This window comes from Ursus maritimus, unplaced genomic scaffold (genome assembly GCF_017311325.1).
Source record: "Ursus maritimus isolate PB19 unplaced genomic scaffold, ASM1731132v1 scaffold_19, whole genome shotgun sequence".
Taxonomy (NCBI): Eukaryota; Metazoa; Chordata; class Mammalia; order Carnivora; family Ursidae; genus Ursus; species Ursus maritimus.
Genome location: NW_024424341.1, coordinates 40541090 through 40556437, shown reverse-complemented (window position 1 = coordinate 40556437; position 15348 = coordinate 40541090). Strand labels below are relative to the sequence as shown.

The 15348-nt window shown below is 38.2% G+C and overlaps 1 protein-coding gene across 1 annotated transcript in view; it reads right to left on the bottom strand.

Annotated features, from left to right (window-relative positions):
* Positions 1-15060, bottom strand: part of UBA2 (ubiquitin like modifier activating enzyme 2) — a 36780-nt gene extending 21720 nt beyond the window's left edge. The window contains exons 1-8 of the mRNA XM_040633724.1: positions 14886-15060; positions 12946-13029; positions 11740-11810; positions 10304-10368; positions 8848-8948; positions 7065-7186; positions 1550-1617; positions 969-1090 (exon numbers count right to left, since the gene is read on the bottom strand). Of these exons, the coding sequence (XP_040489658.1) occupies positions 969-1090; positions 1550-1617; positions 7065-7186; positions 8848-8948; positions 10304-10368; positions 11740-11810; positions 12946-13029; positions 14886-15023 (771 nt within the window). The 5' untranslated portion in view covers positions 15024-15060. The remainder of the gene's footprint in view (positions 1-968; positions 1091-1549; positions 1618-7064; positions 7187-8847; positions 8949-10303; positions 10369-11739; positions 11811-12945; positions 13030-14885) is intronic.
* Positions 15061-15348: the final 288 nt, after the last annotated feature.

Here is a 15348-nt window from a genome sequence, read left to right as displayed (position 1 = left end):
AAGACTAAGGTACAAGTGGAAAGAAAAAGTAGAAGAATTAACCTTTACTTAAAGAGATTTCTCTCAAATAGCTGGGGGGGGGGGGTCTGCACAAAGTGTGACTTTCCCTTGATAGGTCCATTTTGTCCAATGGCTTCAAACCTGTTAATAAACCCTTAAGGTCATCTGTTCAATAAGGATGGTAGGAATGTATTAGGAAGTTCAAGATAAGCTGAGAAACCTTCAAGTATCTACTATGATAAACTTGCTAGGGAGTAAAGGCAAAAGAAGTAAAAAGACTTCTAAAAACAGACGTGAAGATCTAGCTGGACTATAATTAGAGCCAATTAAAACAATCTTGTAGATTTCTCTAGAAATATTCAGCAGGCAAATAATATATACTAATGAAGAGGGATTCGGCCAAGAATGAGAGGATTAGGGATACAAGAGTAATTCAGTACATGTCAAACTCCCAAAAATTTGAGCAGGAAAGGGATATAAGGGAAGATGAGAAACAGCAAGAACCAAAGGTCAGGTATAAGGAAAATCAATAAGTTCAGTGTAAGTGAGGGAAGGCAACCAAGAGTATATAAGTGAGTCTCTATTTTAATTCCTATGAAGATGCTATATTGATTTAGCATGAGTGCTAAAACTCTACAGCGCAGGGACGCCTGCACGGCTCAGCTGGTTAAGCTACTGTCTTCAGGTGAGGTCATGATCCCAGGGTCCTGGGATCCAGCCCCATATCAGGCTCCCCGCTCAGCAGGGGAGTCTGCTTCTCCCCTTCCTCCTGGCTCATGCTCTCTCACTCACTCACTCTCTTTCAAATAAATAAATATAATCTTTAAAATTCCAAAACCTGCTTATCCTGATGACATCAATCAACTTATTAAGACAGCATTAGGCATAAAAAGCATATATTTCATGTACTATTTTAAAAACAAACAGAATAATAAACTATCCATAATTATAAAGAAAGTAAATCTAACCTTGGTAAAAAGTTTAACCGGATCATATCCAGTTGATTTAGCCCATTCCTTAGTGGAAATACGTTTAATGTCCCCATCTTCATTAGATGCTCTGGCTCTGGCCTCAGCTTCCATTGGTTCCCCTACAAAACAAACACCATTTTATTCTCAGCTATGATAAATGTAGAACTAAGCTCTCATCTACCTTTGGGGGGAAAAAAGAGTCATTCGTGGAAGTCACCTGCCCATGACACATTCTGAGTTCAAAGAGAAAGAAAAATAGTATGCTCATTGGCATCTTCTACCTCCGTTTCTGAAGGCCACATGTAGAACAGTTCAAAATATGGACCTGTAATCAGATCTGGAAACAACTCTCTGCTCTATTTACTACATTTGTGAAATTTCTGCACCTTGTCTTCACCAGTAAATGGGATGACGCATTTTTTAAACTACTGTTTTAAAGATTAAATAATCCACCTTAAACACATAATATACTAACACAAAACAGCAATTATTTTTTTCTCCTCTTATGCTATCAATATTCAGTTAGCAAAATAAAGGCAGTCCTCATCAAATAAGAGAACATATCCCAATCTACTCACAGGAAGCTTCAGGGTCAGCTCTGTCAGGGGATACTTCTTGATCAGCATCTTCTTCCCCAAACAACTGGCTACAATAAGAGCAGTAAGTATTTATGTTCAACAAAATATTCTGAACAAACGTTTACTTTTCCTACTTCCCCTCAAAACAACTAACCTGGAATCTTCCAAATCTTTGGGAGGAATGAGGAATAAACAATTGGCAGGCTAAATTTTAGTAGACCTGTATTTATTCCTATCATCTAGGCTCTGCAAACTCCTACGTTAAAATCTTTCAAGACACAGGTGAGCAGCTTTTACATTTTACTTGGGTAACATTCTAATGCCAGAATAATTGTGAAGTACACCTGCAGCTATCTAAACATTATTACACTTCTGCTACATGCTGGGCACCGATCTAGGTGTAAGAATAAGCAGTGAGTAAGACTATTTTTTCAGGGTAGTATATCTCTTTACTACTAAAACGCCTTCGGAAACAATATATTAACCAAGAATTCTCTTCTGTTAATCCAGTTATCCTAAAAACTATTTAATAACACTTACAAGAATATAATATTCCACCTTTCCTCAATACTAGACTTACAAGAAAGCTATCTTTTCAAAGGAATACTTTGCAGTTAAAAAAAAAAAAATGAAAAGCTATCATCTCAAAGCTTCTCAAAACCCCTGATATACTTTACAAGAAAATGCCCACTTGTTTCCCAAGTCACTGTACCAATTTTCACCCCCACAACAGCATGTAAGAGTTCCTACCTATTCACCACTTCTCCAGACTTAACATTTTGCCAAACTACTGAGTATAAAATAGTTATCTTGTGATTTTATTCTTAATTTTCCATGTTAGTCATGAAGTTAAACATATCTTCATTTGCTTATTGCCTATGTGGGTTTCCCTCTAAGTGAAAAAATGCCTGTTCATGTTATTTTGTCAGGTTGTCTATTTCTTGATTACAGGAATATATTCTAAGATCAGAATTTTTAGTTGACTTATGTTGCAAATATTTTCTCATACGCAATGTCTTTTGGCAAGAGATATTTAATTTGAATGAATCAACCCTTTCTTTTATGGTTAGCACTTTGTGCTATTGTTCCCTAAAGATTTTCCCTATATTAGAAAGGTTTTTTCTGTTGACATCTAAATATTCAGTCCATCTGGACTTAATTTTTATATATTATTTAAAGTAGAGAATATAAGTTTCTTCCACATTGATAATGAATTGTCCTACCTTTTATTTAATCCCCTTTTTTATCTGGCATCTCTTATGCAACCTTGGTCATGAGCTCTGCATTGACCCAATGGTTTGTTTTTCTTTTCTTTTTTTTTTTTTTTTAAAGATTTTATTTATTTATTCGACAGAGACAGAGACAGCCAGAGAGAGAGGGAACACAAGCAGGGGGAGTGGGAGAGGAAGAAGCAGGCTCACAGCAGAGGAGCCTGATGTGGGGCTCGATCCCACAACACCGGGATCACGCCCTGAGCCGAAGGCAGACGCTTAACCGCTATGCCACCCAGGCGCCCCTGTTTTTCTATCTCTGTACCAGCAACACACTGTAAGTTACTTTTAGCTTATATTAAACCTTGACATCTACTAGCACACGTCACCTCAACCTACTCTTTTCCAGGAATGTTTAGGCCTTATTCTATAAATTTTATCATCAGCTGAACAAGTTCCAGCACAAACCCTGATGAGATTTTAATTGGAACTGCATTTGAATCTACAGATCAACTTGAAGACAAACGACACATACACAATTTTAAGACTTTCAATCCACAAACACATTCTTTCCTCTTATTTTATCCTTTTTATGTTCCAATGGTTACTATAATTTTCCATACTGGGTCTTATAAATCAAGATCAAGATTTATAAGTACCTGAGATATCAAGTACTTCATGTTTTTTGATGCTTTATAGTTATTTAATTACATGATTTTATAAGTGAGTTATCTATTTTTACACTTCCTAACTGTGTGATGCTGCATATAGAAATGCAATCTTTTAGTTGGCCATGCTGCTAAACTGTTATTATTTCTAATAATTTGTCTCTAGAGTCTCTGGAGCTTTTTATGCAGGTAACTATATTGTATGCAAACAACAGTTTTGTTTCTTCTTTTCTCAACTCTTCTCCTGTATTTCCTTTTTGTCTTATTGTGCAGGCTACCACTTCATTACAACACCAAGTAGAAGCAGCAACAATGGGCATCCTCATGCCAGCTCTGATTCCAAAGGGGATGATTTATAACTTTTGTCATTAAAAATAATGCTCCGTCTGGGTGGCTCATTCGATTGGACATCTGCCTTCGGCTTGGGTCGTGATCTCGGGGTCCTGGAATCAAGCCCTGCGTCAGGCTCAGCGGGGGTCTCCTCCTTCCTCTGCCCCTCCCCTCCATTCGTGTGCACGCTCTCTTTCAAATAAATTAAGGAATCTTTTAAAAAAATTTTAAAAATAATGCTTGTATTAAGTATATGGATGGCAAATAGAAGTCTCTAACTGTTGGGAGTAGGACTGTACAGATAGATAAGGGGAGGAAGCTAGCTGTAGTAATGGATTAGAGCTGCAGACACCAGCATGAATTCATGTTTAGCTTAATACACAGATGTGTTTATAAATTTGTGTATATATAAAGATTAGCATAGATATATTTTTTGCTCTGTTGGCTAAGAGGGCCTAAAAGATACAACACCTAACAGCATGCCAAACATTCAGATCTTGGTTTCTAATGCCATTCTTCAATAAAAGGAACCAGGGCTCCACGGAGAAAGGTCTGATTCTACGGCAGGAAATAACATAATGAGCCTGGAACATCTAGTACCAAAACGCAAGGAACTGCTCCCCAAAACACCCCCACCCACATTGATGGCAGTGTGTCTAAGAGCAGAGAGCTAACAGAAGAGCTCCCAGTGGCCAAAGCTAGAACAATTTAAGCAAAAAATATACTACTGGACTTAACCCGAAGTATAAAATATATTCAATATGAATGCCTACTGATATAAACGGTGAATAAACCAACAGATGAGTGAGAAAAGGCAAACCTTCTAGACAGAAGAACTCTAATTTATGTAGATACTCTGCCCTCAAGGAAACAACACAGCTCCCATTCCTTAGGTGTGGGCTGCACACAGTGACTTCCCTCCAAAGTGCATGGTACAATATAGAAGCGAGGGGTGGGGAGAGTAACTTTATAGTGGAGAAACCTGACAAACTACCTTAGTTACGTGATCCAACATTAACAGTTACAAAGCATGTCAATAACATATTTACTCTTCATATGATGTGATGAAAATGCCAATTTACCGACCTCTGTGATTTCCCTCCCAATAGCTCATAATGACAGTGTTAACATGAAAAAAAATTTCCCACAGGGCATCCTACAAAATACCTGACCAGCACTCCTCAAAATTATCAGGTCATCAAAAAGGAGGAAAGTCTGAGAAACTATCAGAGCCAAAGGAGGCCTAAAGAGACATGACAACCAATGGTAATGTGGTATCACAGAACAGAAAAGGGACATTGAATAAAAACAAAGGACTCTCTGAATAAACTATGGACTTCAGTTAATAAACAAGGTTTTAATAGTGGTTCATTAGTTACTACATATGTCTCATACTAACGAACGATGTTAACAGAGCAAACTGGGCGGGAACTGTAATATCTTCAGTATTTCTGTAAATATGAAACTGTTCTAAAAAGTGAAATCTGTTAAAAAGAAAAATGTTTGCCAAATAATGCTTACAAAGTATATTTTTTTATGAATTTCATTGTTATACCATTATATGTATACTTTTCTGAGTGCATATACATTATAACTTAATAAAAAAATAAAGAAAACCAATGTTAGCTGTAGGTTTGTAAAAGGTTTTACCAGGTTAATAAAATGTTATTTTATTAAGAATTTTTGTCATGGGGGCGCCTGGATGGCTCAGATGGTTAAATGTCTGCCTTCGGTTTGGGTCATGATCTCCAGGTCTGGGATCGAGCCCCACGTAGGGCTCCTAGCTCAGTGGGGAGTCTGCTTCTCCCTCTCCCTCTGTCTCCCCCTTACCCCGTGCTCATGCTGTGTCTCTCTGTCTCAAATGAATACATACATTCTTAAAATTTTTTTTTTTTTTGTCATGAGGGGTGCCTGCATGGCTCAGTCAGTTAAGCGTCCAACTCTTGATTTCAGCTCAGGGTCGTAATCTCAGAGTCATGAGACTGAGCCCCACGTCAGGCTCCGCCTACCACTGCACACCATGGAGAATCTGCTACTCTCCCTCTGCCCCTCCCCCATGCTCTCACACGGCTGAGCATGCATGTGCTCTCTCTCAAATAAATCAATCTAAAAAAAAAGTCTTGAAATTCTCCTTTTATTCCATAATGGCCTTAAGTGGTTTTGTTATCAAAGACATGATAGCCCCATAATGCAAACTAACAAGTATTCAAGTTTTTAAAAAATGCCTCCAGGACAATTTACTTGACATAATGATATTGTACTTTCAAATTCAGTGGAAATCACCAGTAAATTCACACAGGTTTGATGCATTATTCAGAATTCAAACCACTTACTAATTCCCCTAAGGTATAGTACTGTTCAGGCTTTTGATTTCTTTTTGAGTTTTTTTCCCCTAAGTTTTTTTCAATGAATGTATCCAGAAGCGCCCAGGTGGCACAGTCAGTTAAGGATCTGACTCTTGGGTTTCATTCAGTTCAGGTCCTGATTTCATGAGTCATGAGATCGAGACCCTTATCTGGCTCCACACTCATCTGGCTCCACACTCAGCATGAAGTCTGCTTGAGATTCTCCCCCTTTCCCTGTGCCCCTCCCCTCTGTGCTAGCTCTCTAAAATAAAAAATAATAATAAAAAAAGAATTTACCCAGATCATTAAAAATTTCTGTTTACAGGCATGGTCTTTTTATTACCATCCTTCTGTTCTTTACTATCATTTAAATCTGTGCTGAGATTACATTCCCCATTTAGTTATTTATCTCTCCTTTTCATGACTGAACTCAAAGTATTTTTTCTTCTTATTTCAATTACATCCTTCTCACTAATTTCCTTGGAGTTTATCCTTTTTCGAACTTAATTTGGGTCCTTAGCTCATTAGCGTTCATCTTTCTTCGTGTGTGTAAGCCTAGAACTTTTCTTCCAGCTGCCACATTCAATGCATCCAAGTTTCACGCACAGTATTTTCATTATCATTACAAAGTACTTTTAACTTCCATTATTTCTTTTTTAACCAATGAATTACTTCTAAGTATGTTTTTTTTAATTCCAAATACACAGATTTGTATTCAATTAGTTCTATGTCTGTCTCCAAAATCAAGCTTCCTAAATAGTCCATGGTATATAACAGAAATGCATGAAATGTTGGCTGAATTTAGCATCAAGAAATATCACAAGAAAGTTACTGGAGCATCTCTGCCATATTTAAAAGAATATTCCTCATAAGTACAATCTCTCCAAGATATATAAATAAAAATGACCCCATTTCCCATTGTCCGTACTGAAAATACACCCAGAAATATGTATACTCTTACTTGAACAAATACTTTGCCCAAACGATGCAATGAATAGGTTCAGAAGGTGTGTTACGAATTGTACAGCCAGGAAAAGTTCTCTGGGTAGGTTTGGGATGACATTCATAACACTCAGTTACACCCTGCAAAATCAGAATAGGAGAAAAGTATTTACCCCATGATGGTGGTTTCTCAACATTTACAAAGTAGTATCATCATAAACATTCATTCATCTACATTCTAACTGGGTTTTATACTGTCAAAGAAATTTGACAATATCAGGGACTCCAAAATCCTTACTTTACAAACGAGGAATTGTAACAAATATGAACTGAATCAATCACGGTCACAACTAAGTCTAAGCCCATTCCTCGGACTCCTGGCCCAGTAAACACTTACAACAAGCCAAAAACAAAACAAAACACCACAATGCACCTGAATATCAAACATAAGTTTACCTCAATCACACTAAACAAAAGAAAAACCACTAGAAAGACAAACACCAGCTTTCTAACCAACTATCTCTCAAAGGTGTGGACCTCAAGTATTTAAGTATTATTCACAGCTTTACCTTATAATCTCCTAAAAATTAAGAAAACTCCAAGTAATTATTATTTTCAAGAACCACCTAGATACACAGAAAAATCCTAGACATTACCAAACAAAATACTCTTCGTTTTGTTGAGCTAGGGTTATATTTTTAATTTGCAATGTAAGGAATCCTTGAGAGAAGTCTATGGCACCTAAGACAATTTTTCAAAACCATCGAATGAACATTCCTCATTTCGGCAATTATCAAACTCAGTCTTAATACAAACCAGTACCTTAGGATCAGGTTAACGAGCAATGTCTTTCTAATAATGGTTCAAAGTACCAAAACCTGCAAACATCGTTTTAATATAAATGGCAGCAGATCCAGGATTTTCTCCATAATATCATTTCTGGTGTCATTTCAATAAACCTTCCTGGGGGCAGCCATATGACAAGCAGTCATCCCTCAAATCACAGTGGAAAAGAGAACTACTGCTGTGACCTATGAAGAGACTCTGAAGGACTCCACTGATTTAACTAAATTTAATACACATTGATATTTACAACAGTCTTTGCAAAAGGATACTAAATAAGCTTCCAAGAGTAGCATTTATCAGCTAAAACAAAGAAGAAGAGCCACAATTTCCAACATGGGTAAACAGCCAAATAATGGACAAAAGTAGCACATTTTAAGTGGAGTGTAATTCGACTTTTGGTTTCAAAACCAAGAAAATGACTCTTCAAATGTATCTATGTTTAATTTCCTAAAAGAACTAAAAGAAAAAAGATCACAATGCTGAATTTTATAAACTGGGTTATGAGTCCACAGGCATTTACTTGCTCTATTGTTTTCTAGTTTTCTCTAAACGTTTGAAATACTTCACAAATACACGAAAAATTTTCAAAGTACTCTTCAAATCTATTAAGTCCAACTTCAGAAAAAAAGTAACATTGCAGGAGGCTGTTTCATCATATATCAACTATCGCATAACATGTAGTTTCATAGCTACAAAGAATTTTAAAAGGCAATGTCATTATGCTTATCAGTCTAATAATTTTAATATATAAGCTACAGAAGCAAAGTAGCACAGAGCTAAAAAAAAAACTCTGCCTATATTCTTTGTATTACCTTTACAGTATCTAAGTTTTATCAGAGCACAAAAATCCCTACATCTTGGATGCTGACCAGCCCACATCACATAAACCCAAAGTTTACTTCTCCCCTCCTTAAGGTCCCAAATAAATATTTGCGAAGTAAAAAAACTTACTTTACCTTTTTGATGGTAGTTACTTGCCCAAGGTAACCAGCAGTTCCACTCTCAATAAGAGGAACATCAGCTGCCAGACACATCCTATTAACGTGGTTGCGGGCAGCTGGAAGAAAAATACTAGTCAGCAGGAGTTTACGGGGAAGAAAAAAATCAGTTACTTTTAATTAGGATAACATTTACCCAAACTGTTTTTTAAAAATTTTTATGCAATTTTCTTATAGCTATGACCAGAGTAATAAAACTGTTACACTTAAGAGACATTCACTAGCGAAGTGCCAAACATAAGGAATTTATATCACAAATTTACCCTTATAAGTAATTTTTCTAAAGTGTCACCTTTCTCTTCTGTTGCTGTGCTTACACTCTATTAATCTTGGCTAAAACACTTTCAATGTATTCTGAGTCCTCACTATCATTCTAATAAAATTATCAGGTACCACATGAAGTGAATGGAGAATGTGGAATATCAACTTGGCAGTCTAAGGCAAGGGGAATAAAGACAAGTCTAGTTAATTAAAAAGTCATTCTGGGATGCCTGGGTGGCTTAGCCGGTTGAGTACCCGAATCTTGATTTCGGTCAGATGATGACCTCAGGGTCATGGGATTAGGCTGTGTCGGGCTCCATGCTCAGCACAAGGTCAGCTTGACTATCTCTCTCTCTCTGCCCTCCCCTCTCACTCACGCATGCACTCTCTCTCTCTCAAATAAATAAATCTTTTAAAAAAACCCTTCCTCATGCTACTTTGTGTTTTTTCTTTGGTATTTCTGCATCAAAATGGTTACAAGCCACTCCACAAATGTTGTTTTACATGTAGAACAATGACTGGCTATACAACACTTGATTATAAGAAACATTACCCCCTACTGTGGAAAGCTTAAATGGTCTAAAATGTGTACATCTAAATAGAATCCGGTCTGTTATCTTCCAGCACCGCCTATACCTAAAATAATTCAAGATCCATGGCATCTATACTAACTTTGATATCCTCTTGCCCTATTCTTAAAACAGTGGTTTACAGCCCTGATCGCACTTAAGAATCGTGTGGGAAATTCTGAAAAAATATGATGTTCAGGTGCCATTCAGAGAGTCTGACTTAACTGGTCTTGAGACGAGATGAGATGTGAGACACAGGCACTGATATTTCTTAGATCTCCAAGTAAATGAAGGAAGTCACACTGTGCTTAAGTGATGGGATACTCTGAAACAAGCACACACCCACATACCATATGTAGTCACCCCCTTTAGAGATTTTAACAACTTCTATATTCACGTTTTGGTAGAACAGAGGAGTATATGATAGCTAAATTCCTGCCTGAAACCAGTTCTAGTTAAAATTACAATCAACTGGCAAATTTTAAACCTAACCTCTAGATGTAACTCATTAGGAAATACTTTAAACAGTCTTGTTACGGGGGAAGGGAAACACTTAGAAATTAAATGTATTAAAATAATCTCACCTCTGTTATCTAAAGCATTCATAACCAATATAAATTGCCGAAAAAATTCCACATTATAGTCAGGGCTACAAAACAAAACAAAACAAAACAAAAGTCACCAAAATGACTGACCTTACACCTGATCTTCACAGCAGAATACACGGTCCTAAAGAGCATACTAGCGTAACAGTACAAAAATAATTGGTATTAGGGGTATCATATTATAGGCTTGACTTTCTCGAAACACCATGGCAGATTTCAAAGAAATAATTTCCCCTTAATCCCTGTGACTAGATATCCTTTTTGGTCAGCAATCTAGAGCCCAAGAGCAGGATCTCAAACTGGCAGAAAGATGGCATGACTTCACCAGTCCCACCAGGCCTTCTCTGGGCAGCCTGGGAACATACAAAGAACACATTCCCAGGATCTGCCTGGCCTCTGGCTTCACCTCACATGGTCAGGATCAGGCAGGGTTCAGGCCTCTAGGGTCCCCGCTTTTAGCAGCACTAGGAAAGCAACACAGTTGGTAAGGGGGTTATAGAGCTATAGGAAGATTTGCAGAGCAAACATCCAGAAATAAAAAAAACTGGACATACAAATTTCCTGAGAAAGTATAAGACTTTCTCTAATTCCAGACTCAAACAAGAAGTCATTGTTTCTAATGCCATGTACTTGTAAGTTAGACAACAACTATAAAGGATAATTTAGACCCAGGGTTCCTTTGTTCTAACACTTCCAAAATTACATATTTACTGTATCTTTACTGAGATCAGAGCATGTTTATGTACTTTGAAAACTATGGCCCCGTCACAATTCCTAGTGTTATATTACAGAAGTCACAGTCCAAATAAACAAATTATTTTGGGAAGGAACCTTTTAAACTGAAAAAGACCACAGCTGAAATCAATCAGAAGAGCAATATATTTAGAAGTCTGAATCATCACATACAAGGATTTTTCATAGTTTATCTTTAAAACAAAAATATAAGGCACTTTATAAGTTTCCAAATAACTTACTTAAAGTATTAAAATATCTTACCTCTTATCTAACTCATTTAAACCATATACATAAACTGTTAATAAAACTCAACTTATTATGTGGGCACAAGCTACCACATTTTAATTTTTGTAGAAAAATCATTTTTTCTTTTCTAAGTTTTTATTTAAATTTCAGTTAGTTAACATACAATATAATAGTTATTTAGTGATTCAACACTTATATACAACACCTGGTGTTCATCATAAGTGCCCTCCTTAATCTCATCACATATTTTACCCATCCCCCACCAACCTACCCTCTGGTAACCATCAGTTTGTTCTCTACAGTTAGGATAGAAAAATCATTTTTAAAAAGCAGAATGACTTCAAACTCCTGTATCTGACTAATAAAAATACCTAATGCTTTCAAAGTTTAATTCACAACAAACACAATTTTGCAACATAATAATCAGAACATACTTCATGATGCTGTCATGGTAGGCTATGATATTAGCTTTTGGGTAAAACTGCAGTACACTTTCTTTGGCAACCTGGAAAAACAAACAACACCAAATTACTAATTTACTAAATAGCTACAACATTTCCCTCTGTAAGTTCCCTTCAAGTTTATTTATGGCACACAACACTGCCGTTTCACCTACTTATACACATCCTATTTATATTAAAAACTAAAGAAATATAAAAATGTGACAAAATTTCACTAAGGTTAAACTATACACATATTTATAAAATAACAGGAGAGCTGGCCCCTTCCCTTGTAGACCTCTACATGAATGGCAAGCTTCAACAAAAATAGAAAAAGCAGTAACTAAGTGTAATTCATTCATTCGTTCAACACTTACTGAGTTCTTCTATGCACCAGGATCTGCACGAAGCACTTGGTAAGCCAAGTGACATTAATCGATATAGATAAACAGAACTACAAACTAATATAAATGATACACAGAAAAAGTACAAGCTATAGGGGCATGCTACTCTTGATCTCAGGGTTGTGAGTTTGAGCCCCACGTTGGGTGTAGAGATTACTTAAATAAGTAAAAAAATTTTAAAGAGAAAGAAAAGAAAAAATAGAACTTGTTATGAGAGGAAGGTCCGACTTAGTCTACGAGGTTTATTCAGAGTGTGTCCCTAGAGAAGAAAGCCAAAATTTGAAAACTAAAAAGGAGAAGAGTGGGAGTTTGCCAAAAAGGTTGGGAGACCAAAGTAAAAAGATGTTTTAAGACCCTGAATCAAGATGGAACATTCAAGGAACTAAAGAAAAGATCAAGGTGGCTACAATCTCCGGGAAAGCCACCCTTTTAGAAAAAGAGCAACAAGAGCAGAGGCTGTAGCTTCTCTTGCCCTCAGATACAGTAGTCAACCTCTAAGAAACACAACAACGCTCATCCTAAGCAAACACATCAGAAATTTAAATATGAAGGGGACACCATTTACAGGATTGAGTAGCGCACATCTATTTCCTCAGCATACCAAAACAGGAGCATGTAGTCTTTAATCCTTTACATCTTTATTCTTCACAATCTCTCAAGTAAAAAGTGGTGGCTTCCCCCATATTCTCCCTCCTACTGAAGAGTCCCAGTTAATCTGATATCATAAAGAGAAGGTCCACCAAAGTGCAGAAATATTAATGAATAAACAGAAATAGTATAAGAAAAATAAAGTTACCTGGGCCTTTGATCTTCCAACATGTTTCTTTTGAAACAAAAACTGCCTGTTGAGGTTGCTGACATCGATAGTATCCAGATCAATCTACAAGTGCATAAACCCCAGATAAATCACACACTTTCTGGTATGTCTGTGCGACATCACTATCCTCAGCATCCATAACCCAAAACATTTGCTATTTGTTACATTAGCAGAGAAAACGGTTTTCATTTTCAACCAGTAACACCAAAATTAATATTAAACTGATAAAAATAATTTAACACATATTTTTAAAAACTCAGGATTTAATTTCAGATAACTTTCTCAAAAATATTCTAGAAAAGATGCATTTTTTTTTGTTTAATCATCCAGGCAAGTACGTTTGGAAATTCCCTAAATGGCATAGAAGTGTATGTGTCTATTGAAAATACATATATAATTCATTTATCTACCAATCTAATTAATTACTCCTTCAAATCCAATATATTAGATTTAACTGTGACTTGTTTTTCTTAAATGATACTTTGCAGAGTTACTGAATTTTTGCTGCTTTAGTTCAAGTCTTCATCTACACACAACTCCATTTACAATTATTATTACCTAAGGGCTGTTAAAGGAAATGTCTACACGAGGTTAAAAAAGTGTCACATTTTAAGTTTTATCTAATTGCTGCTTAAAAATAAACATAAAAGAATGACTAAAGATTTTCATTCCATTTCAATAAATTTATATGAAGAGTAATCTCAAACGTTCTAATTGTGAAACATCTTAACAGTTTTGGTTATAATTTCTGGAAATCATTATATAACCACCTAAACATTTTCTATTTGTACTTTACACATTTATTACAAAAATTAAATCAAATAAAAAAGAATCAGCATTTATTTTTCAGGTGCCCAATCCACTGTCTTGTCTATTACAAAAACGGTTCTTTTAAACATGCACTAGTAGTTACCACCTAAGGCACAATCCTATCTGGATCTGCAGTACAGAACTGGATGGGAAGACTAACCTTTTAACAGCCAAAGAAAAACGTGTAAATTCTTTTCCCTCCAGTCACTCATTTATTAGTTCAGTCCGCCACTTCTACTTTTCTTTTCCATTCTATGCTTCCACTACACCTTAAGACAATTTAAACTCACATCCAAATTCCTAACATTAAAAAGTTTAATAGAAATAATTTTAAATTACAGCCACTGTACATGAGTGCCAAAGTTAAAATCTTTAACGACATAAGTGAGTGTATCTACGGAGATAACACTGACAGTCACGCAAACTGTACCCACAGAGGAGCGCGAGCCCCAAAGGAGTCCTACCACTTGCTTCGTGACCCAAGTAAGTTACTAAAACCCCTCTAAATCTCACTTTCCTTCTCATCTGTTAAAAAAGTGGGATGAAAATGGCGTTTGCAACCTTACGGTGGTAGCGAAGATTAGATGCGTTAATGCAAGTTAACCGCTCAGAACTGCGCCGGGCTCGGGACAAGCGCTCAGTATGTATTGGCTCCTATTACCGCCACCCTCTGCTCTGGACCAGTATTTCTGAGTTAAGAGAGACCGCCGAAATGAAGTCACAACATCCACGAGACTCAAACAATCATCTCCTGCCTCCCACTAAAGCTGGGGAACTGCTCGGAAGCGTAAAGACACGAGGCCGCTTCCACAGCCTAGAGCCGCCACAAATTGGCGCTGCCAGGGAGGCTGGGGGCGGCCGCGCAGCGCGACGCCCTGAAGACCCCGGCCCGCGGCCTCTCTGGCGTCCCGAGCGGACCGGGCGTGCAGCGAGGCCCGCTCCGACCCCGCCGAAGAGCGCCCTCTCCGCAGGCAGCCACGACCCCGGGGCTTCCAGGCCTGCTGCCGCCGCCCCCGCCACCTCAACTCTGGTCCCGACCTCCGGAGCCCGAGCCCCCGGCCCCGGCAATACGGCCCGCCATTCAGCCCGCGCGCACGCCTGGCCCTCACCAGGTCGATGTGGGAGAAGCCGGTGAGCACGAGGTTCTTGAGGAGCTCGCAGCCGATGCCGCCCGCGCCCACCACCAGCACCCGGCCCCCGGCCACGGCGTCGGCCAGCTCCCGGGGTAGTCCCCGCGACAGTGCCATGGCGGGACGACCACGAGCCGCGGCGGAGGCGGAGGCGCGAGAACTGAGCCGCGGCCGGAAGCAGGTGGGGGAAGGGCGGCCCAGCTTCCGTTCCTGCGCACTGCGGCCGCCAGTTGGCGCCGAGCGGGCGACGCCCGGGACCTGTGAAGTGGAACTCCTGGGTCCAGGCTGGGCTTTGCGCGAAGGAGCTCCCACACCTCCCGCTGTACTCTAGCCCGGTCGTGTTTTTCACAGACGCGCAAAGAACTGCAGTGTGGCGTTAGAAAACCTTAGGGCCACCTTTTAGCCTGGGGTTTGAACTCCCAGCCGGGGCTTACAGGTTAAA